Consider the following 21,739-nt stretch of genomic DNA (forward strand, 5'->3'; position numbering starts at 1 on the left):
CCACAGTGCCTTTGTTATAGTAAATGGGTGTGCTTACACACATATTTTTGCTGCAGTTATAGCCAACCCAGGTCAATCCATTATAATGTATACATTTTTAACTACATGTGAAAAACTTAATATTAACTATTCAACTTTGAGAGAGTTTACAACATTATTATTGTTCTCTTTTATCCTTGTTTACCTTGAATACCCTTGTTCAAGGTAACTGATTTTCTGGGTTATGAAAATACATTAGTGTATTTTGGGGGAACTGGCAATTATACAAACACTCTCTTTCATTTCTCATCATGATGGTATTTATACACATTCAGAAGACACTTATTATGGGCCTTGTGCAAGGAGTTATCAAATATCACTAAGAATGTGCAGCCAGCTTTTTTACAAGAGAAATCACGAAGGCCTCTAATAGGTTCCATTGGAAGCGTCTTCTCGTAATTCATTCATTCATGGAACTGTGAAAACAAAAGGGCGCACATTTCTCAGGAAAGTGATTTCTTTGGTTTCATTTACTATGACTTTAGTAAGAAGAAATACCTTTTGGAAACAGCAACTCAGTTCGACGAGTATGTCCATTGCGGCAGGTTACTTTGTCTTCCTTTACCCTAAGAAAATGAAAAAGCAATCAATTAATTGCAAACATGTGTATTCTTTCTGCTGAACAATGTCAGTCCTCAACATTTCAACTATTTTGCTAAATGTAGCTATGATATATTAGTGTTCATTTGTGTTCAGTAGTTGAATAATTTGGAAAGAATCTAAAACCAGAAAAAAAAACAATAACATGAGACAAAGGAGAAAGTTTTTAGAGCCACTTCCAAAGAGTGTAACAATCAGATTTTAATACTCATCTTCATTACAAGTTGTGAGAATTTTAGGCATTCATGCTTTTCTTGAAATTTTGCCTCAACTGCAGCTTTACCTTAATAATATATTTCATTTAAATTTTTAATTTTGCTATTCTAGTTTACCCATTAAAATTTTCAAAAGTCAGGCCATAACATACTCCTTATAAATGTTAGAGAAACTGGCATCCTGCCAGTCCCCCCATTTGAAGTCGGCTGAACATCCGTTTTCTTTGCATGGGCTGCAGACACATGCATAGAGGCCCGGCCATTGTGTCGTCAGCTGCAGGAGCTTCCTTAAAACTACCAGGATCATGTCCCAGGACTGCTGTGTCTCTGCAGATACAGTGGTAGATTAGCATAATGAGCAGGCACATGTGCATGTACCTGTAGCAAATACAGTATGTGCAAGTTCTCACCATTGGTTTCTGGCCTCCTGCAGCGGATCTCGATGTATTGATCTTCATCTCCACAGATCTCTTTGAACAAGACCAGCTTTTGACTGTAGCCAATCAAGCACTGGTCTTTTCCCACCCATTGAGTGGAAAAGTAGGAGCAGGTCTTAATGATTAGTCTGAAAAACAGACAAAATTATGAAAAAACCCACCACATCGCAAATGATCTCTTTCTCTATGTTAAGAGACTTATGGCATGTAAGGATATGTAAAACCAAGCAATGCACACTGCAGCGGTTGTCATTTTATCATAGAAACACGTTTTAATGAAAAGTTTAGACTGCATCACCTGTGGAAGAAGCCATGAGGAACATCAGGAAGGAAGTAGACACGAACCGTGATGTCATCGTTCTTGTCGTCTCCCCACATCTTCTGCACTATTTTATTATTCTCCAGGAAGCCTGGAAACAAGCAGGCACCATCCTTCAGATTTCTGGAGCTCTCTGAGGGTTTCCACTCCCTGGGTCTTTCTGGGTTGAACACCTGGGCCTGGGGGTTAAGAGGATTGCTGACCAAGGAGGGTAGGCAGACCTCAAAGTGCTGCAAGAGGGTAAGCATCTTGCCATTCTTTTTCCTCGTCCCAGTAATCTCCTCTACAAAGTCTTCTTGGTCCAGTTGCAATGTTTGTAGGGACTTTCGTACCAGGACTCGTATGGCAGCATTCTGCAGGGTAGCTTTCGATTTAAATTCATCTATCCATTCATTTTTGTCCTTTGCAAAAGACCTTTCCTTTTGCAAAAGGTGTTTGGGGATGTCTTGTAGCTCCTTCTCTAAATCATGCCTCACTATTGACTATAAGATGAAAGAAAGAAGAACACATGTCAAGTACAAAGGCACTTGAACTGATTTTTCATTGAATGCTGCCCACCAAATTTTGCTGTGTTAAAAATATACAAGTGTAGAGATGATCACACACACACTCTGAAACCGCCTGTTCCAAGCGGGGTTTGTGGCGAACCGGAGCCTAACCCGGCAACACAGGGTGCAAGGGGACACACCTAGAACGGGAAGCCAGTCCATTGCAAATGACCCCAAGCAGGACTCAAACCCCAGACCTGCCAGAGAGCAGGACTCGGCCAAGCCCACCGCACTGCTGCACCACCATGCCCCCCTTGAGATGATCACACACACACACACACACACACACACACACACACACACACACTTTCAGAGCCGCTTGTCCCATACGGGGTCGCAGGGAACCGGAGCCTACCCGGCAGCACAGGGCGTAAGGCCGGAGGGGGAGGAGACACACCCAGGACGGGACGCCAGTCCATCGCAAGGCACCCCAAGCGGGACTCGAACCCCAGACCCACTGGAGAGCAGGACCTGGTCCAACCCACTGCGCCACCGCGCCCCCCCACTTGAGATGATCATTCCTTTTCAATTTGGTAAGTAGAAACATTATGAATCAAGAACAACAAAAATGTGTTTTTAACTGAAAACAAGTCAGCTGGAATGCATGTAATGCCAACCTTGAATAAAGTAATGAGAAAAGATGGTTTGACAAATACAGTGTCTTCAAGAGCAGGAATATCCTTGTACCATACAACAATTCCAAACAGGTGGAGATAATGCAGAATAAATTTGAGATCTTCAGCATCCAGCTTCACAAGTTTCTGCTTCAGTTCGCTTAGCAGTTCGTCAAGAGACACTATCCCTGTGTACATAAAGTTTCAGAAGTTATACTCTCTACAACAACTGTGTACCCAGATAAAAGAAATAATGTGAGCTAATACTCTAAAATAGAGTGTGAACCCACCATGTTCTGGAATGTCCTCTTCTTTTAAAAGACTTTGGATCAAAGATTCCACTTCCTGGTAGCTGCTTGGCAGTGTCCTTTCTATGTTAGGAAAAACATCTTTCTCCTGCACTTGATGTAGGATGTGCATCTTGAGCAATGCAATTTCCCTAGGTTCAGTGCTATTGATAGTTATAAGCTCAAGGACCTGTAGACAGAAGATAAGAACAATAAGGAAGTGCCTCTTCATATATCTATGGGTAGGAACATATGCCACGCTAACAAATCAGTCTACCCTCAGTTTAAGTGAAGCAAGCTGCTGAAGAGTGTTTAGCTGGTTAGAAAACAACTCAGGGTCCTTTTCCTCCCGAATATTTTTTTCCCTTTGCTTCAAAGCTTCCTTCCCCTCTTCCAGCAGGTCATTGATTCTCCTCTCGATGTCTTTCTTTTTCTCCCTCACTTCAGCTGGATCTCTGCACTTGTCGGTATGGGTCCCCACAGGTAGAACAACTGATTCAGGAACTCTCAGCTGTATGTTTCTGATCCAGAAACTCACGTTGTCTCTGAAAGACTGAGGATCTTCAATGCTATACCTTGAACACAAAGAAAAACATCAAAGCTGTGAACACTGCTGGCTACAACCAGGTGGAAGCTGGCAAAACAACCAAATATATCTGGTAAAAACATGCAATTTTACCTGGCAAGATCAATGACTAAGACAACAAGGGCACATGGGGTGATGAAGACGTGATGAGTGAAATAGTACTCCTCGTGTCCAGCAAAGTCCCAGAGGAGGAAACGGACCCCTTCCTGGTCCAGTTCGCTGATCTCAATGCCCACAGTCCGATCATTGGCATCCACTTGCACAGAGTCACCCTCTATCAGGCTACGGCACAGCGTGGACTTGCCAGCCATAGTGGAGCCCAGGAACATGGTTTTGACCCGTCTCTCACACAAAGGGTTGTCCCCCAGCATTTTTAAGTAGTGCTGGATGCTCTTTACACCCCCCGCACATACTTCTGCAGGAGGCTTCCTCAGATGGTTACCAGAGGCCTTGATCATGCGCAGGTCCGTATTCAGAAAGAGCTCCCCAGGAAGCTCCAACAGACGATTGTTGTCCACATAGAGCTCCTCCAGTCTGGGCAGACCCACCAGTACGTTCAGATCATTGAGGTAGTTGTTGGACAGGTTCACGTACCTGAGATTCTGGCATTGGCACACATCACTGGGAAGTTCCACCAGGCGGTTCGTGTTTAGTCTGAGAAAGCTCAGTTTGCTGAGGCATGAGAACACTCCCTCTGGGATGCTTCGGATGTTGTTCTGGCTCAGGTAGAGCTTCTCCAAGTGATGGAGTTCCTTCAGCTCCTTGGGAAATTCAACAATCTGGTTCCGAGTCAGGTTGAGCTCTCTCAGACAAGACAGCCTGGAGATCACCATGACATCTTTCAGTTTGTTCCGCTGCAAATCTAGGATCCCAATGTTTTCGGTGGGTGCCAGGTCCTCCCACTGTATGACTTTAAGCTTCTTTCCAGATAAATCAACTTTTCTGTCATTTTTAAGCCCTAAGAAAACATAATGAAACAGTACTTATCTCATAAGATTATTAACTGCGAAAGTAAATTGTTTTGTGGTATTACCGAACACTTATTTCTGTCGGTCAACGATAGCTCATTATTTTTGTATAACTGCTGGTTCAGAAACCAGTCATATCACCCACACAATGGATTATCAAGGAGTCTAGACAAAATACCAGTGTGTTGACTAAAGAAAGGAAACTGAAAGAAGTTAGAGAAGTGGACAATTAAAATCATTCAGCATCATTGATAGAACGTGACAGAAGGGCCGGGGCTACTGAAGGCAAATTTGGAGCAGAAGTCTTCTCTGTCCACGTAGGCATAACAACATTTTTCTGTGTATGCACAAATTTATCATCCCTGTGTGAGTTTATACTTGGCCTGTAAGAGATTTATTAAAAACATTTGTAGAACATTTTTGGTTTGTGGTTTCTGGGTTTTCTACTTGCCAATTGGAGCTATATTTTGATGCAGAAGCAACAAAATTCTCTAGATTTCTTAAAACTTGTTAACAAAACAATTAATTGTTTTGGGGGTGTCACACCACCCTAGTTGATCTTATTTTCGACAGCTCACCTACTACCCATTCTTTATCCCTCACTTTAGGACAATATTGAACGAAAAGAAAAGGAGTTTCTAACATGAGTCACCAATGTTTGTGTGTTCTGTTACTAAGTTACTGTTGTACAGTAAATATCCCTACCGATGGTACGATTTACTGCAAGCGATGTTCACGTGAAAAACTAAATTAAACTGTATTTCACACTTCGTGTGTGATTTGACGGATTGACCCAAAATTAAACCTATACACACTTTGACCGCATTTCCTGAATCAACTGCTGCCAGTACTGATCACTCTGACTAAATTAACACTGTTAAACACATATATATATAAATACTGGACTTTTGAAAAGGAGAAAAAGGAGGGAAAGACATACAGTATACTTTAACTTATAAGCGGCATAGTTTATTTGTTTTTGCTTTCATTACAGGAGCATGAGCACTCTACTTTGGCATCAGCTAAACACACGCAGTGAAAATCTATGTTCGTCAAGGTTTCCTCCACCGGCTTACGCACTTCGCTGCTTTGTTCTGAACACACAGCTGTTTATGACAAAGCTTGTCGTACGAAAATAGATCGGTTGATACTTACCATTTGATCGAGCCATTCTGTTAAACACTCTCCTGCCACTGCTTCCTGTACCCGGGTGCCGGTGTTGAAAGCAAACGGGGCAGGGCCTGTACTCAGCTTCTCTCTTCCTGCTCGAAGGCGGTGTCAAAGGCTGCCACCGTTCAACGAAAGCTTGAAAACCATAAGTGCGTGCAGTCTGCCTCCACTGTCCTATCTGGTAACTGCATCACACGGCTGATACTGATTCTCACCTACAGCAGCGGGAACTCGGTACGACACTATTTCAAAAGGCTTCAGAACTGAGTAGAGCTGTGCTTGTGCAGACTGTTGATACGAAAATGTATTCTGTGGTAGGAAGAAAAGACTCAGTTGAGCGAGACAGTCAGATTGCAAAAAAGTCCATTTATTTGTGCGCGCACACGGATGAGCCTCCCAGAGAGAGTCACACTGGGATAAACAGAATACGGATATTTATACAGTCTAGGGTGGGGTTAGTAAATTTACGCTAATATAACTGTTCGGCCTTGTGCCTTGTTCTTCTTGTAGACGCGTGGGTAGGCTAACTCCTTTCGATCCCACGGGAACAGTTTCTTCATGTGATGTTGCCACCTTATCTTTGCACAGCAGCAGACCAGGTGCAGCTATTAGTGTGGCCTTGCATCTTCAACACTGGGGGTGTTACATTTTCTTGCAAGCAATTATTACACACAATCCCTTATCTGTAGTTTAAAGGCGAATAAAGAGCCTTACAAAAAGTAAAATGAACAAGTGATGAAATTTTCTCTCACAATTCCCAGTTGGAGTACTGAAGAGTCACAAAGTTTTAACCCTTTTTTACGCCAAATATTATTCTATTAATGCAAATTTTGTAAGAATGCACCTCCTGCTTTAAAATAATGTTAAGTTTTTAATTCTGCTTTGGTTATTGTTATTTAATTTTTTAATACTGTTATCACTAGACAGTAACTGAAACTGATCAATGGATGAATGAAACACTAGACCACAATGTTTGATCCATTATCTTTTTTGTTGTTGTTATTCCTGAACTACGTTGAAAACACAAAGACGGTTATATCTAATTGTCTTTTTTGTTTTGCTGCAAAAAGTGAAAGTGGACATATAATAAAATTCAGTGGTTTAGAATATGAGAATATCTGTGGCTTTTTTTTTTTTTTACATTTTTGCAGTAGTATCACATTTCTAAAGTCATAAAGACATCAAACAGCACTCAAAAAACACCAGAAACTTTGAAACAATGCTGCATAGTAACCCTGTGTATGAAGGTTAGCTACGCTAGACTTTATACACCCCAGGGAATATAATAAAACGCATCAATGCACAGGAAAACCACAGTGGAGATGTTCCACAGTAATATTATCCACACTTTATACATGACATGAAGTCGAATGTTCATTCTCCCCGATGAGTCCGTTCTGAGTGCAGACTTTTCAGGGTAATGATGAACTCTCTCAGGATTTGCCACAGATAAGTACAAGAAACTCAGAACACTGTAATGTAAATTCTTTTACCCCAGTATGATGATCTGGAAAGAAAAAAACTGCAGCAAAACAGTCCTTGTTACCAGTGTAACATCTCCAGGTCATTTTGAATAAAATCCCTAAAAAACACAGAAAATATTTATAAAACATGATCCATCTTTATTAACAATTCACAGCATATACAGGTCGTAAGGGTTTGAATTAAATAAACGCTTTGGAGTGAACCAAAATACTGCAGTGAAAAAGGAACGCAAGAAATGAAAGTGAAAGAAGAATTCTTGTTACGCGCATGGCGATTGACGCGGCGGCTGTAGCGACTGCAAGACACGTGAAGATAAGTGACTGACGTGAGCGCGAACTTGTGTAATACACACACTGTAGGTCTACAGTACATCTCAGAGCTCGTTCAGTCCCCATTCTGTCATTACCGCTATACTGTAACTTGTCATTTTGGCAGTGCTGTCCCTTAAATGCTCACTTGAAGTCACTCCCACAGTGGGAGTGTCGCATACATGTTGCTGTAACACCCCGACATGTACGTAAAGTATAGCGACCCCACGTGCAAAACATACCCTATGGGACAAGACTTGGGAAACAGGTAAGTAACTAAAGTTCCCAAGGGACTGGAACTAAAGCACTTGGCTCAATAGTTTGTTTTACTGGAGAAACTTAGGGTAAGTACGTTGTTCAAGGCTACTACAACTGGAGCTGAGGCTCAAACATGTAACATCTAGGTCCGAAGGCAGCAGCTTTAACCACTGTGCCGCCTACTGCCCCTCTGCAGGTGAGCTTACAAGTACAGGTGTACAGGTCTGGACTAGTGGAACCAAGTGGCACCTCCTCATTGGCCCTATGGATCATGACAGGGAGGTAGAAGAGGGATGTTTATAGGCCCAGTTTTATCGTTGCGAAGTCATGCTACAGGCTGACCCGTTTATTGCGGTGTATCAGGAGTCTGCAAAGCACTTCAAAATTTTATTATAACTAAAAGACAACTAAATCCTTGAATCCCCCTGTTATTGTTAGCAAACCTCAGACAAATTTTACTGAATGAGACTGAACCGAAGGATCGCACAATATTTCTGACATGTTTTTTTCCATCATCAGAAGTCTATGTTACCACTGGAAATACATTCGGCACAAGAGCATTAACATAACGGAGGAAAAAGCCACACATCTATTCATTTAGGAGATGCTTTTCTCTAAAGCAGCTTCCAACGAGCTCAGCCTACACACCTTATTCACCACGGTGACTTACACCGCTAGATACACTACTTACACTGGGTCACTCATCCATACATCAGTGGAACACACACATACACTCTCTGTCACTCACACACTGTGGGTCAACCTGAACAGCATGTCCTTGGACTGTGGGAAGAAGCCCGTGCAAAGAACATGCAAACCCCACACAAACTGAGCAGGGATCAAACCCACGTCCTCTCACACCACCCAGGAGCTGTAAGACAACAGCGCTACTCACTGTACCATTGTGCTACTCAAAATCAAATATTAAAAATGTGTATAGTGCTAAGAGTATAAAACACAGACAGAATTATGCAATATGATGAAAGATGAGGCATTTCAGAAGAAGCAAACAGGAAGAAAAGGTCAGATGGTGTGTGAGCATCTGCTCAAGGGTTCATCAAGAGGGGGGTCAGGGTTTGAATCCCGTGAGAGCTCCGGGTTTCTCTCCATGTGGCTCAAGCAAACATCGCAGGTCAGCCTGGTGTGTGAAGAGCTGAGTGCGGAACTGGGTGAACGGTGCTCTCCTCCACACCGCCTGCCCCCTGCTTTGTCAAGCCTGGAGACCAAGGAGTGAGTGAGACAAGCTCACAACACTGAAATCAGTGAGTATGCACACATTCTGAGTTGGTGTGGGTGTCATGCTTTCAGGGGCAGGCATTATTACTGGCTGCACTTGAACTTGGGGAAAAGGGTCTAAGAAAAAGCCAGCCTGTTGCCTCGGTTGGAATTCACACGTACACTCCCTCGGGGTTGAGGCTGGAAATGATGGGGTTCAGGAGGTTACGAGGGTTACCCAGGAGCTGCCTGGCTGCAGAGCGTGGGGGCAGATTCACACGACACATTCCAGAGCCTGTCGGGGGACGGGGGGAGTGTGGTCACAAAAAGAGACGAACAAGCGGGATTTACAAATTGCATTTCGCTTCCAGCTGTAGCACCTACAGGTAAGATAATGGCTCTGATAAAAACATTTACATTTATTTATTCAGCAGATGCTTTTCTCCAAAGCAACTTCCAGTGAACTCTATGTAGTGTTATCAGCCCACACACCTTATTCAGCAAGGTGACCTACAGCCGGTATGCATAAATACAAGTATAAAAAATAGCGAAACAATATACAGTATATCGCTCTCTCAGAATTGCCATTATTATTATCAGGAACTGGTCTAGTGTCTCTATTGCAAAGCATTTATGTTTATATTTTCAGTGTCAGGTGAAATATGACAGGGGACATATGATGGCTCTGAATGAGGTGGTGTGTGTGTGTGTGTGTGAGAGAGACAGAGAGAGAAAGACAGCTCACCGTTATTACATCTACTAGGGAGGAGCTGCGTGAGTTTCGTCTGCTCCGGCTGCTCCGGATGCTCCGGATGCTCCGGCTGCTCAACCGGGTGTGTCTGCGTATGCGACTGGCCCGGGAGGGTGCCTGTCTGCTGGATGAACTGCTGCAGATCACACTGGCGCAGCTCCTTGTTCAGCTCCTCCATCTCTTCCGTCTTGGCCTGGAGATCCAGCAGGAGAGCGGAGCACCGTGGGCATTCAGAAGCAGGTAAAGGACAGACATCCGCATTTACATTTACATTAATTCATTTGGCGGTTGATTTTCTCCAACATGACGTACCGCTGAGAGAACAAAAGTGTACCGCAACACAGATAGAGAGATACAGATGCGGACGCACGACTGGAAGAACACTCACCGAGTGAAATGTTTAACATTGCATGGCTTGTATTGCGTGACACGCTTTACATGACTGCATACAGTACTGATAGGGAGAAAGACTTTTTTTAAATACATAAATTGCAGATTTATGGAGCAGATATGAGAAGAGGAGAGAAGGGAGACTGAAAGAGGTGTTTTGAGACCCTTCAATGTTGAGAGGGATTGAGCAGTTCTGAGTGACAGAGGGAGTTCATTGTACCACAGCGGAGCCAGGAACAGCACAACACAGCACCAGGTCACTGTTACTTCCACTCTCCCGATACTAAATAAAAGACTTTTCGAGCTCAGTGCACAAATGATAACTTATCGGTATTATATTTCTCTAGCTCCCAGAACCACACATTTTTATCATCTTGGAATTCCTGTGACGTTATGAAATCATTGAATTAAACAGAAAATCAATTAGTCCATGAAATATGATGTTACTTCATTTAGCAGACACTATGTAGTGTTACTATCAGCCCGCACCCTTATTCACCACGGTGACTTACACTGCTAGATACTCTACTTACGACGAGTTCTTCATCTATATATTGGTGAAACACACTCTTTCTGTAACTCACACACTATGGGTGACTTAGAGGCACCAGTCCACCTGAACAGCATGGCTTTGAACCGCAGGAGGAAACCAGAGCACCCGGAGGACTCCCACGCAGACGCGGGGAAAAACGCACAAACTCCACGCAGACTGAGCGGGGATCGAACCCACGTCCTCTTACGCGCGCCCAGGCACCGTGAGACAGCAACGTTACTTTACGTAAACTGCTAAAACACATACGTATCGTTGACGGAGAATATGGACAAAAACACTTTTTTATTTTGGCATCCACACAGGCAGTTGTCTCTGAAGGGCAAATATTCCTCAGAGCCACACGGGGGAAGCAAAGGCCACCGTACATACTGTGTGCCGCAAGTATCCGCTGAAACTGAGACGGCCCTTCAACAAATATTCGAATTGCAGATACATTTCGTTTAAATTCCCTGGATGCAAACTTGCCTGTTTCAAACACTGCAGAACCGTCCTCCAGCTGCGTGTCTTATCTAGTGGGCCTCACGTACCGTACTTTCCTCTTCCCCCTTTCTGCTCTGAAGACGCTCCTCTCTTTGCGGGATGCCGACAAGCCCTCTAAAGGGCATAATATCCAGCTCTGCGCGTTGTGCTGCCCGCGCATCGTTAACGGTCGTCTCAAACGTATATTTCACTTACATAAAGCTAAATCCAAGCTTCTGAAGAAATCATGAAATTACACGCTGAAACTATCGCTGTAAATTCTCCCTGTGAAAGGAGAGCTTTTAGCCTGATGCCAGTTTCTAATCCCACACCGTGGTATTTAGACATTATAGTACAGTAAATGGCTGTTATCAGGTTACGCGCACCTAAGACCATCTTTGTGTGCGCCACCGCAGACCCTCTGTATGATATATACATACTACAATGATGGGATTAGCAGACAGCGCGTGACAAGTGAGGCAAGCCCGGACAACACCGTGCCTTCCTGGAGGTGTGAGAAAACAGCCGGAGTCTTCCTCCACACTCCTTTGTTTTTACTTTAACCATCTGGAGTTTGCACTCCAAGCACATGCGCCGCTAAGACGCGCCGGGCGTTGCGCTAACGCATCTTTGAATAAAGTGGACGCCAGTCGCGTTCCTGCAGATATCAGGTGGATCGACGCTCCGGAAAACGACGGACGGCTGCCTAGTAGCACTCGCAATACAGCCAAAGCGTCTGCCTTGTATTGAGTAATGGCTTCTGCAATCATTGGTTCTCGTGATGTTTCAGCTGTGTGTTTTTGCATTCTGCTTGCCGCAAGATGTCCCTTGACTTCACACCCCCTGCTGTTTTTTCGTATGAACCAGATATAAGAAGCTGCAGAAGCGAAAGGCAATCGGCTAAGCTCGCTTTATTATTTTCAGCAACATTTTTGGAGAATGTGCATTCTTGGCACAGATTTCCTCTTAGTATCATGCAGGAGATCTACGCTTCGTTCCTGCACTTTGGGATGGGCACCCACCTGGAGCAGAGCCTCTGTGCTCTTCGCTGCCTGCTCAACCTCCATAAGCGAGTCCTCCAGCTCCGCTCCATGCAGCAGCTGGTTCTGCAGCTCGTCCTTCACGGTCCCCAGAGACTCCTCCAGCCCTGAGTAAGGGGTCTGGGACTGGCGCCTGATGTTCTCCAGCTGAATCTCAAGCTCTCCAGAGTGAGCGGTCAGGTCTTGCAGCTTGCGTTCGTAGCTCTCTAACATCTGCTGTAGTTCACCAAGGCGCTTCTGCATGGCGAGCTCCTGGTCCTCCTCCGTGCGCAGATTCTTCTTCAGCTTGGCCTCCAGCTTGGCCTCCAGCTTGTCCTCCTGCGGCTCTGGGATTAGAGTGGGAACTTGCTCCCACACATCCACCTCCTGCTCCAGAGCTTCCAGCTGGGCCTCCAGGGTCTGCAACCTCGCTTGCTGTTGCACCACCTGCTGGAAAAGCTCTTCTTTGGAAAGGTCTACAGAGCAGGTGGGGAGATGATGGGGCATCCGCTGCTCCTCAGAGCCTCGGGGTACTTTGCTCTTTTGTTTGGGTCTGATTGTGGGCGTGCTGGAGGGACCCAGGTTGAAGGTGAGAGATTTTTTTATCTCTTTGCGTTTGGTGTTTTCTGTCTCTGGCTGCTTGGGTAACGCAAGTCCTTTGTCTAGAACAGGTCCTTCCTGGTTCTCAGAACCGACGCGCCGCAAGAAGAACTGGATCTCACTGGCATTCTGGCCCAGCTTTGTCATGGAGTCCAGCAGTCGCTCGTTGGCCAGCAGCTGTCGCTCTCTGTCCCGTAGCTTCTGGACTAGAACGTAGCGGCCTGTCTGACCTTATGAGAACAGTCAGATACTAGAGTGTCAGGCACTGCTATTCTGTTCCAGTAGATCCAGTGAATCACAGTTAAAACGTAAAAGTCTGGAAACACATCAAATATTTGTATTTATGCATATGGAAAAGATTTTTTTCTCTAATTCGGGCACAACTTTTCTGCTGCTATTACTTTGCTGATACACTTCTCTCAGGTACTTGCTATGGAAGTCACATTCAAGCAACAGATAGATAATCGTGGCAGATGGTGCAGGACTAATTTATGGAGCTTTTAGAAGTTCGGTACAGAAATGGGTGTGACAAAGATGGGTTTTGAGACCCTTCTTGAATTTTGGAAGGGATTCAGCAGTGCTGAGGGACAGAGGGAGTTCATTATGCCACATCAGGGCCAAGGCTGAGAACCTACAGACTTTTGATTTTGGACCCTTTGTGAGTGGGACCACCAAGAAGGCAGAGGTGGAGGAGCACTGTGCTTTTGCTGGCATTAAGGAACTAATGAGGTCCTGTAGATAACAGAGTGCTCATGGTTTGATCATCTTGTAGGTCATAATAATTTTATTTCAGTGAAAACTACAAAAACAGCTCTGCTGTGATTTGGAATTTGAAAAGACATCAGAGATGGAATGAAAATTGTTTGAGAGTAAGAAGGACAAACAGACTTACCAATGGCCTGGGCAAGGGTGATGACCACATCTTGGCAGGAGGTCTCTTCAGAGAGGCCACACACCACCCGTGCCACTCCGTCCACCCATACCTTCAGCTCCATCTCCTGCACACGGCTTCACCCCCGGTCAGTGTAGCAAGGTACAGCCATCAGCCAGTAGGACACCAGAGCTAAACCCTTAAACAAGGAAAAAAGTAAAACAGCTGCTTTCAATCCGTGTCCCTTTTATTCAGATTTCACTTGTTCGTTTTCTTTTTCCTTCCAGTGTCATAGGATTGTTACCTTTCTGGACTTAGAGACAGAAGTCTGAAACCAGCTTCCTTTATAACATACAGGGCTTCATACATATGCGCATTGAATTAGAAAACTGAGAAGGACTAGTCATTCGAGAAGGATATTTTGCTACATGGGACCAACTGCAGAGCTTCACAGAGTCAGCCCAGGACATGAAGTGCTCGGGAGGAATCTCCGCAACCTGAGACCAAATCATTCTGACGAATCTCAGCACACCCCTCACCTGCATGAGTAATGTTGGAAGACGCAAAAAATGACAGTTAATTTAAATGGTTCCCATTACTGGCAATTGTCAAACATCTCTGCAAACATAGTAGCGTACCTGCCTGGTCCTGAGATTCTTACCTGATGTTTTAACAAAACAAGTAAGTGCTAACCCTTCTTGGTGAGAACACGCACGTCTCATAGGAAATCTCCTCCCAGGTTCTTATAAATTAACTTGTAACTATGTAAGCCAAACCTACATTTATAGCTATTTACTCATTTCCATGTAGTTTAACATAAGAAACGGTTCTTAGCTGGGAAGGTCAAATGGACATTTACAGCCATCTGCTCTTAGAAAACACTGAAGGGGCACAGCACCCGGCCAACGCGCCCCCGAGCAGGTCAAAACCGCAGATTGATAAATGTAAGGTTTTCCACACAAGTTCTTACAAATTATATTAACACCAAATTTATTCATTTAGCTGATGCTTTTGCCCAAAGTGACTTGCAGTGTTAAGCTGCTTACAGCGATTTACCCATTTATACAGCTGGGTCAAAATCAACTCACGCTTACCTCCATCTGTCAAAAGTTAACTTAGGAGAGTTATTGCTGTTCCTCCCTTTTTTGGTGTGACCAAGATGCCGTGGAACCTAGCAGTTCTGCTGCATGGTGCAATAGCGGCTATTCAGTAACACAGAGGTGTCACCTTTGGACAGGTGTCTCCAAAGCACTGTACTTAAATTTTACCGACGGGAGAACTTTGTTTCCTGCTTAGACTGCCATTGTCAAGAAAGCTTTGAGAAATTTTTTTAAAAAAGTCTTCTTATGAGGATTCCTTCGATCGGGAAGCACATTCCAGCAGGACGGACTGCCAAGTCATCCCTTCTCTGGCCTGAAGTTGATCTGTTCCGTGTCGGATCTTGTTCCGCAAAGCAAGGCCTCACCCCTGCAACGGAGAACAGAGCATTCAACCTGTTCCTCTGGACGCTGCGACGGAACCGATTACACCTGTGCAGCACGTGGTCTGTCTTGAGGGACAGAGTGCAGTTAGCCACTCCAGCAACCTTGAGTGGTGTGTTTGTGTGTGTGTGTGTGTGTGTGTGAGCGAGAGAGAGAGAGGAGTGTAAGTAATAATTAACCTGGTCTTGCATTCCAGTGCTCCTGTTCACTCACCGTCACTAACTGCCGAGGTACAGTTGAAAACCCAGCTGCACTGCGTGCTTCCACCTACCCATCCATCTTACGCACAGCAGTGAAAAGACTTATTCAAATCATAAACAAATTCCTGCAAAACATTTAGAGGCTGCAAACTTGGTTTTTCCTCTTTTTTTAAAAAAAAAAAAAAAAATGTTAAAAAATCACAATCATGCATTGACTGATTATTAAAATCCTCGTTAATTTTCGCCACGGGGTTTCACGAATGCTGTATAGGGTGGTACCTTTCCTCTTGGGGCACCAGTTGCCTTGCGACCGAAAGACCTGAGTTTGAATCCCTACTCCCACCATAGTACCCTTGACCGAGGCACTTACCATGAACACATACAGTTATAAATGGGTACATTTGTCTGCTTCCTATAATATTTATTTATTTATTTATTTATTTATTTTTATTTTTATAGAGTGCTCTTCTCACGCAGCGACTCAGAGCGCTTTAACACAGGCATATAGCAAGAAAAATTGATACAAACAAAGAAGACAGTCAACTAGTGGCTACCACAATGAAGAACTTATTATAGGGCTATAAGTATACCTACTGGCCGCCGGGGAAAGGAGCTAAAACTCCCAACTGAAGGTTGAGGGAGAAAAAAAAAAACCTCTGGGGGTCCACGGGCCAGTGGTTGCCCACTCCTCCTGGGCAGTCGAGAAAGTAACAATACTTATAATACACTTATGTCACTGTGGACAAAGGCATCAGCTAAATAATGGGTAGTAATTTTTTGCTTCATCAGTGGCAAGAAAACATATATCAATTTATAGAGGCAGATTTCTTAGGAGTTTGGAAGCATGGGAATTGAAACTTCAGGTTAGAGGTATAAGTCATTGCTCAGGGCATAAACTTTAACCAGATGGTACACTTGTATAGATATGTGCACCTGGGCAGGGGCAAGTCCTGTTTAATCTGGATGGACTTTATAGGCATCCTTTTCATTTTTCTCCTCTCTGCACAGAAAGCTGTGGTATCAGAGGAAAAGCTTAAAGCTAAATTAGGATCATCTTAAAGTAAAATAAAAGGTACAGCACAAGAACACTGCACCCAGTGCACTGAAATGGAAAAAGGGTGACTAACGGATATGTTGGAACTTGGATTCCAACATTTCTGTTCTCATAAACAGTGTGAATTCCCAGATGGCTTTATGACAAAACCACCTGTCATTACAGCTTTTGTTTTTCTGCTTCTAACTGAAGGGTTTTTTTTATGTCAGCAAAATCATAAATACCGTAAGTCAACTGAGTTAAAAGCTGGGATTTTAGGACATGCTAACAAGCCCAGTATATCCTCTTTATAGCAGCCTTCTTGTTAGTAAAGGATCAGGTTTCACTCACAATAGTGAATCCCGTCTTGACGCTTTTGATATCTGATATACTCATGCTGTGATTTTTGTAAATATTTTTTTGTAGGCAGTCCTGGAATGTATGTTCCATTACTTCCTTTAAATCTGGTAAAATAATAAATATCTCTGGTTTAAAAGTACAGTAATCAAAATGTATGGTGCTAGATGAAGTGTCTCAATCACGAAATAAAAAAGCTATTCCAAACCTACTGGCAGAAAAGCTCGCTCATATACCGCATAATACCACGCTGTGCATGTAAGTAGACGAGCTAGTAACTCTATATTGAATTTCATACGTATCAGAATTTACTTACTATAAGCTAGTTAGCAGATCCCTTTGTCTAAGATGACTTATGGTGCCAGATAAGCATCTTTACAATGATTTACCCATTCATGTATATCTCTGGGTATTCTTGCTATGTTAGTTCAGGGTAATTACCAGGGTACTACAGCAAGGGTGGAGATCTGAGCCACTGAACTTTCAAATAACACGATGATCGTCTTAACCACTAAATTACCTGCTGCTCCATAATTTACAAAGACTCGACTGGATACTATGAATCAGTGGCTTGGCTGTGATAAACCTGAACAAATAAGATGATAAGATGAGACAGAAATAACAAGGTGACCTCATTTATTTACACCAGCAAGAGAAATGCTCGAAAAGACAGGTGTCTGAATTGTAAGACATATGTTCTAATGTATAATGTGTTTGAAAATCCGTCACTTGCCTTAGCCAGCAAAGCAGCACATTACCCCGTAAGACAACGGGCGGTCCTCAGTGAAGTCCGTACAAGGCGGAAGCCCTCAGACGGAAGGTCTCTTGCCTGCTCTGCTCCACAATGCAACGAGTTCAGCGTTCTGTGTGATAAAAGGTCTTCTGTCTTGCATGTAAAGTGATACTGAAGCAGCCAACAAAGGGCCAGTTATTCCAGCTACTCGGCGCTCCAACATAGCTGCGGATAATCCTGAAATCACCCCAACAAAAAGATATATAAACCCACAACTCTGGCTACAGTGGCACAAATGGGCAGCACCGAGGCTGAGAGCACGCCGTGTGAACCTTCTCCTGGGATTTCAGCAGGACCATCAGGCCAGTATCTGGGTGTGCTGATACTTGGGCACCTGTACCTTTGGATCCTTTGGATCCTTTTTCTTGTTGCCTCTTTAGCATGTCAGGCCCTTAACCAATGAGAAGCAGTACCAGTATCGATGTGGTACCACTGGAATTTCGCAAATGTGAGCAGTGCACCGCTGTACCATTGATCAACACCATGAAAACAAGAACACAATGTTTCCACGGGGAAAAACTGCCTGTCCAGTTATTTAATTCGTCATTTTAAACCACGAGAACTTCATTCCATCTCACGAGCTCTGTCCACATTGTATACAGATGATCTGTTGCTATCAGTCTGTAGTGAGCATTGATTTTCGCAAAGGCTGCGCTGTTGCTAAGAGGCTTGGGGAGTCTTTTCAGCTCCATAGCTAAGCGACTGTCTCGGCCCCGGGCTCATTGTTGTCTCAGGTGTCCTCGATGCATGTAATTATGGAGCACATCTCAGCAAGCTTTGGGACGACAGATGAGCCGATGGAGAGAGACCACCGAGTCGTTCTCACAAGAGTCACCAGTGTTCCACCATCTCCTCTCCTTGCCCCACATCAACGCAGTCCCCCGGTGACCATACAGACACGGAAAAGATCGCCCTTGTAAATTCAATTGCTTAATCCATGAAACTCAGCTCCACACGGGAAACTGAAAGACAACATGAGAAGAGGGAGGGGAGCTTCACTGATGCCTACTTTTAAAGAACTCTTTATCCTTTACTTTGTCCTGAATGAAAAGCTTTCATGACCACATCAGTCAGTGCAAAGTAATACCTGAAATGACATGTATCACTGATGGACTTGCAATTTAAAAAAAATACAAAGAGATCTGGACCAGAGGACGTGGGTTTGATTCCCACTCAGTATGTGTGGAGTTTGCATGTTCTCCCCGTGTCCGTGTGGGTTTTGTCTGGGTGCTCTGGTTTCCTCCCACACTCCAGAGACATGCTGCCATAGTGTGCGAGTGACAGAGAGAGTGTGTGTGTTCCACTGATGTATGGATGGGTGACCCAGTGTGAGTAGTGTATCTAGCAGTGTAAGTCACCGCAGTGAACAAGGTGTGTGGGCTGATAACACTGCATAGAGTTCATTGGAAGTTGCTTTGGAGAAAAGTGTCTGCTAGGTAAGTAAATGTTGCACCTTAAGGGTACTGTAGTACACTCCATGCTGTACATCTACCAAGAAAATGTGGGAGGGTAGAGGAGTGGAGATACTGCCCATAACAACAACTACATTTCATTTGTTTTGGAGATTTTTTATAGCAGCAGGGTGTGGTGACAGCCACAGGACTTTGCCTCTGTCATTACGTGTCCCCGAAGAAACAGTCTCGCTCATTGTTTCCCTCACATCACCGTGGCCGGGATGTTCGCGCACGTGTCTGTGCCGCAAGCCCGCTATAAGAAGCCAGCAATCTTACAACAGCTTCACACTCTCGCCAGAATCACACGAACGTCTCGGTGGCCACCCATAGCTGCTGCAGTGATTCATCCTGTTCATCAGAGACAACAGTAGAGAAGTACTCGGGGGGTGGGGTCGCGATGAGGACTACAGAGGAAACGTCGCTTCTTGGCTTTCAGCAGAAAAAAGAAAGGAGCATTACCCGGGATGAGTAAAGCGCTAAACCCGCAGCGTCGAGAGTCCCGCTCTCAGCAGGGGAATGTGTTCCGCACCTCTGCGCGTTGAGCTGTAGACGGGATTGGCTTTGAAGGTCTGGAAGAGCCGAGCTATGCCGCACAAACACGTGCGTGGATTTATGGGCCAGGCAGGCACCGACGGTGAAAAACACGGCGTGCTTCATCCTTTAATGGCAACCCCACATTTCTGAATGCCGAATCCATTCACATCATTTATTACTGTGTTTAAGCACCGAGGCTCTACATCCATAAGTCAACAGCGGTTCCAGAAGGGATACCTGATTACCATGCTGGGTCCTGTGGAGTGTTTGTTTTGATAGTGGCTTTCGGAGTCAGATAAGGACAAGGTGATTTATGTCACGGCACATTTTAGTTAAAGGTCGAAAAGGGACAGACATTATGTTATGGCCGCTAAGCACGTCTGGGTCAACAAGGAACCGCAAAATACTCGCTGCTTGTACGCACTGTGGTCGGCGTAACAACCACTGTGGTGTCTTTTCGAGCTTGGGGTTAAAAAAACAAGGAGTAAGTTAATAGCGTAGAAAACTTGTCAGTGCTTTACTCTAGTAGTTTCTTACTTTCAAGAAAGGCATCTGGTCAATAAGTGTTATGTAAATGTCATAAATGCTAAATTCGAAAAAGAGTAACGCTTATTTTCAGAATGCTGATTGACAGACTACCCTATTGTATCAGCATACCGCTAATCAAGGAAAATTTGCAAACTTTTACTCTACATGTAAGAAATTTTACAAAAATTTTAAATTTTTAGGGGGGCGCGAGGGTGCAGCAGGTTTAGCCGTGTTCTGCTCTCTGGTGGGTTTAGGGTTTGAGTCCTGCTTGGGAAGCCTTGTGATGGACTGGCGTCCCTTCCTGGGTGTGTCCCCTCCTCCTCCAGCCTTGCACCCTGTGTTGCCGGGTTAGGCTCCAGCTCGCCGCGACCCCGCTTGGGACAAGTGGTTTCAGCCAGTGCGTGTGACTTAATTCTTTAGAATATTTCAGTAAATTGAATCTTTGACCTCCAGATTCTGCCAGACAACACAGTGCCTCCTGACCACATGTGTCATCCAGCCTAAAATATGGAGGTAAACAAGGAAGAAGACAGTGTGGATGTGTGTGGTAAATCCCGACAAAGGCCTGCAATGGTCTCTCTCTTCACTTTTTAAGCACAAATTGGTGTAAAACCAGACCTGTTATTTTACAAGCCAGATGAATGTTATTAAATTTAACTAAAAAAAAAGGAACTTTAATTTAAAATGAAAAAAAATCACATGAATACACATACACTGTCTGATCCACTTGTCCCATACGGGGACACAGGGAGCTAGAGTCTAACCTGGCAACACAGGGCGTAGGGCTGGAGGAGGAGGGGACACACCCAGGACGGGACGCCAGTCCACCGCAAGGCACCCCAAGAGGGACTCGAACCCCGGAGAGCAGGACCCGGTTCAACCCACTGTGCCACCGCGCCACCGCACCCCCCCCCCCCATAAATACATTACATTGCAAACAACGATCACCATGGCATTTATGTGGTAAATCTAGTACAGCTGGTGAGTTACGCAGTCAGGCAGTTTAAAACAAAGTCCACTAGGGGAGGAAGTGTGAGGTGTAGACCCCCGCGCTGTGAAGCTCACACACCAACAGGTTGATGTAAAGTCCCTGCAGTTCATTCTATCTGCAGCACAAGAAGCCCTTACTTACCCACAGCAGAGACCGACTTCTCCGTAACGTCAACTCCGTCACGCAAAGATGAGCTCCAGAAAGAAAGCATTGCAGCCCTTGAGAAAGGCGGCCGGAATGACAATAAATATTCGGCGCAGGTAGAGGCTGGATGAAGATGAAGAGCTGTCAGAGGGGGAGAGGAGAGGGAGGCGGCTGTGCGCTCCAACCACAACCTCGCAACGTCCCTGAAATAATGCTGCAGAAACAAGTCATTCACCTTTTATTCTTCTCCCCTTTTTCTCATGTCATTCTCTTCCCCTCTCTCTCTCTCTCTCTCTCTCTCTCTCTCTCTCACACACACACACTCACACACGCTGACACACTGAGTTACCTCATTCTGCTTAAGTACCCATTTAACCCCTCCTCTCAAAACAGGAGGAGTGCTCAGATCTGCCCATTGTCTTCTTCTCAGGTTTTTTCCCCCAGTTATCAGTGTTTTCTTATTCACAGAAACCCTAAAATTATGGCTGCATCCCAGTAGCACCTTTCTTCTCTCTACTCTGCTCATAGTTTT

General features: G+C 44.5%; 2 protein-coding genes across 7 annotated transcripts; both read right to left on the minus strand.

Moving 5' to 3' along the window:
* Positions 1 to 373: 373 nt before the first annotated feature.
* On the minus strand, positions 374 to 6,640 carry LOC108934524 (malignant fibrous histiocytoma-amplified sequence 1). Its single transcript, XM_018752421.2, has 10 exons — positions 5,769 to 6,640; positions 3,739 to 4,603; positions 3,337 to 3,634; positions 3,063 to 3,249; positions 2,776 to 2,960; positions 1,590 to 2,092; positions 1,265 to 1,419; positions 1,007 to 1,181; positions 538 to 605; positions 374 to 455 (listed from the first exon to the last, which is right to left on the minus strand). Exons 1-10 carry the CDS (start codon positions 5,782 to 5,784, stop codon positions 448 to 450), a joined length of 2,460 nt encoding a protein of 819 aa, XP_018607937.2. The 5' UTR covers positions 5,785 to 6,640; the 3' UTR covers positions 374 to 447.
* Positions 6,641 to 8,739: 2,099 nt separating this feature from the next.
* Positions 8,740 to 21,506, minus strand: rassf7b (Ras association domain family member 7b). 6 transcript variants are annotated; one of them, XM_018752376.2, is made up of 6 exons: positions 21,205 to 21,506; positions 13,714 to 13,891; positions 12,225 to 13,051; positions 9,795 to 9,993; positions 9,233 to 9,344; positions 8,740 to 9,050 (listed from the first exon to the last, which is right to left on the minus strand). In XM_018752376.2, exons 2-6 carry the CDS (start codon positions 13,814 to 13,816, stop codon positions 8,858 to 8,860), a joined length of 1,434 nt encoding a protein of 477 aa, XP_018607892.2. In that variant the 5' UTR covers positions 13,817 to 13,891; positions 21,205 to 21,506; the 3' UTR covers positions 8,740 to 8,857. The 6 variants fall into 6 exon arrangements, with proteins under 6 accessions (XP_018607892.2, XP_018607888.2, XP_018607891.2 ...); XM_018752372.2 differs by having other exon boundaries at positions 13,714 to 15,159; XM_018752375.2 differs by lacking the exon at positions 21,205 to 21,506 and adding an exon at positions 14,787 to 15,310.
* Positions 21,507 to 21,739: the final 233 nt, after the last annotated feature.

The sequence above is a fragment of the Scleropages formosus genome, chromosome 11 (genome assembly GCF_900964775.1).
Source record: "Scleropages formosus chromosome 11, fSclFor1.1, whole genome shotgun sequence".
Taxonomy (NCBI): Eukaryota; Metazoa; Chordata; class Actinopteri; order Osteoglossiformes; family Osteoglossidae; genus Scleropages; species Scleropages formosus.

What these genes read in the sequence shown, in the direction of transcription:
- LOC108934524 (XM_018752421.2), bottom strand. An exon ending in TTCTCATTACTTTATTCAAG is followed by an intron (nt 2,093 to 2,775) that starts GTTGGCATTACA and finishes TTCATCTTATAG; the next exon opens with TCAATAGTGAGGCATGATTT. An exon ending in CAGGAGGCCAGAAACCAATG is followed by an intron (nt 1,182 to 1,264) that starts GTGAGAACTTGC and finishes CTGTATCTGCAG; the next exon opens with AGACACAGCAGTCCTGGGAC.
- rassf7b (XM_018752376.2), bottom strand. Translation starts at nt 13,816, where the DNA reads ATGGAGCTGAAGGTATGGGTGGACGGAGTGGCACGGGTGGTGTGTGGC. An exon ending in CACCCTTGCCCAGGCCATTG is followed by an intron (nt 13,052 to 13,713) that starts GTAAGTCTGTTT and finishes TGTTCTCATAAG; the next exon opens with GTCAGACAGGCCGCTACGTT. An exon ending in GCACAGAGGCTCTGCTCCAG is followed by an intron (nt 9,994 to 12,224) that starts GTGGGTGCCCAT and finishes CTGGATCTCCAG; the next exon opens with GCCAAGACGGAAGAGATGGA.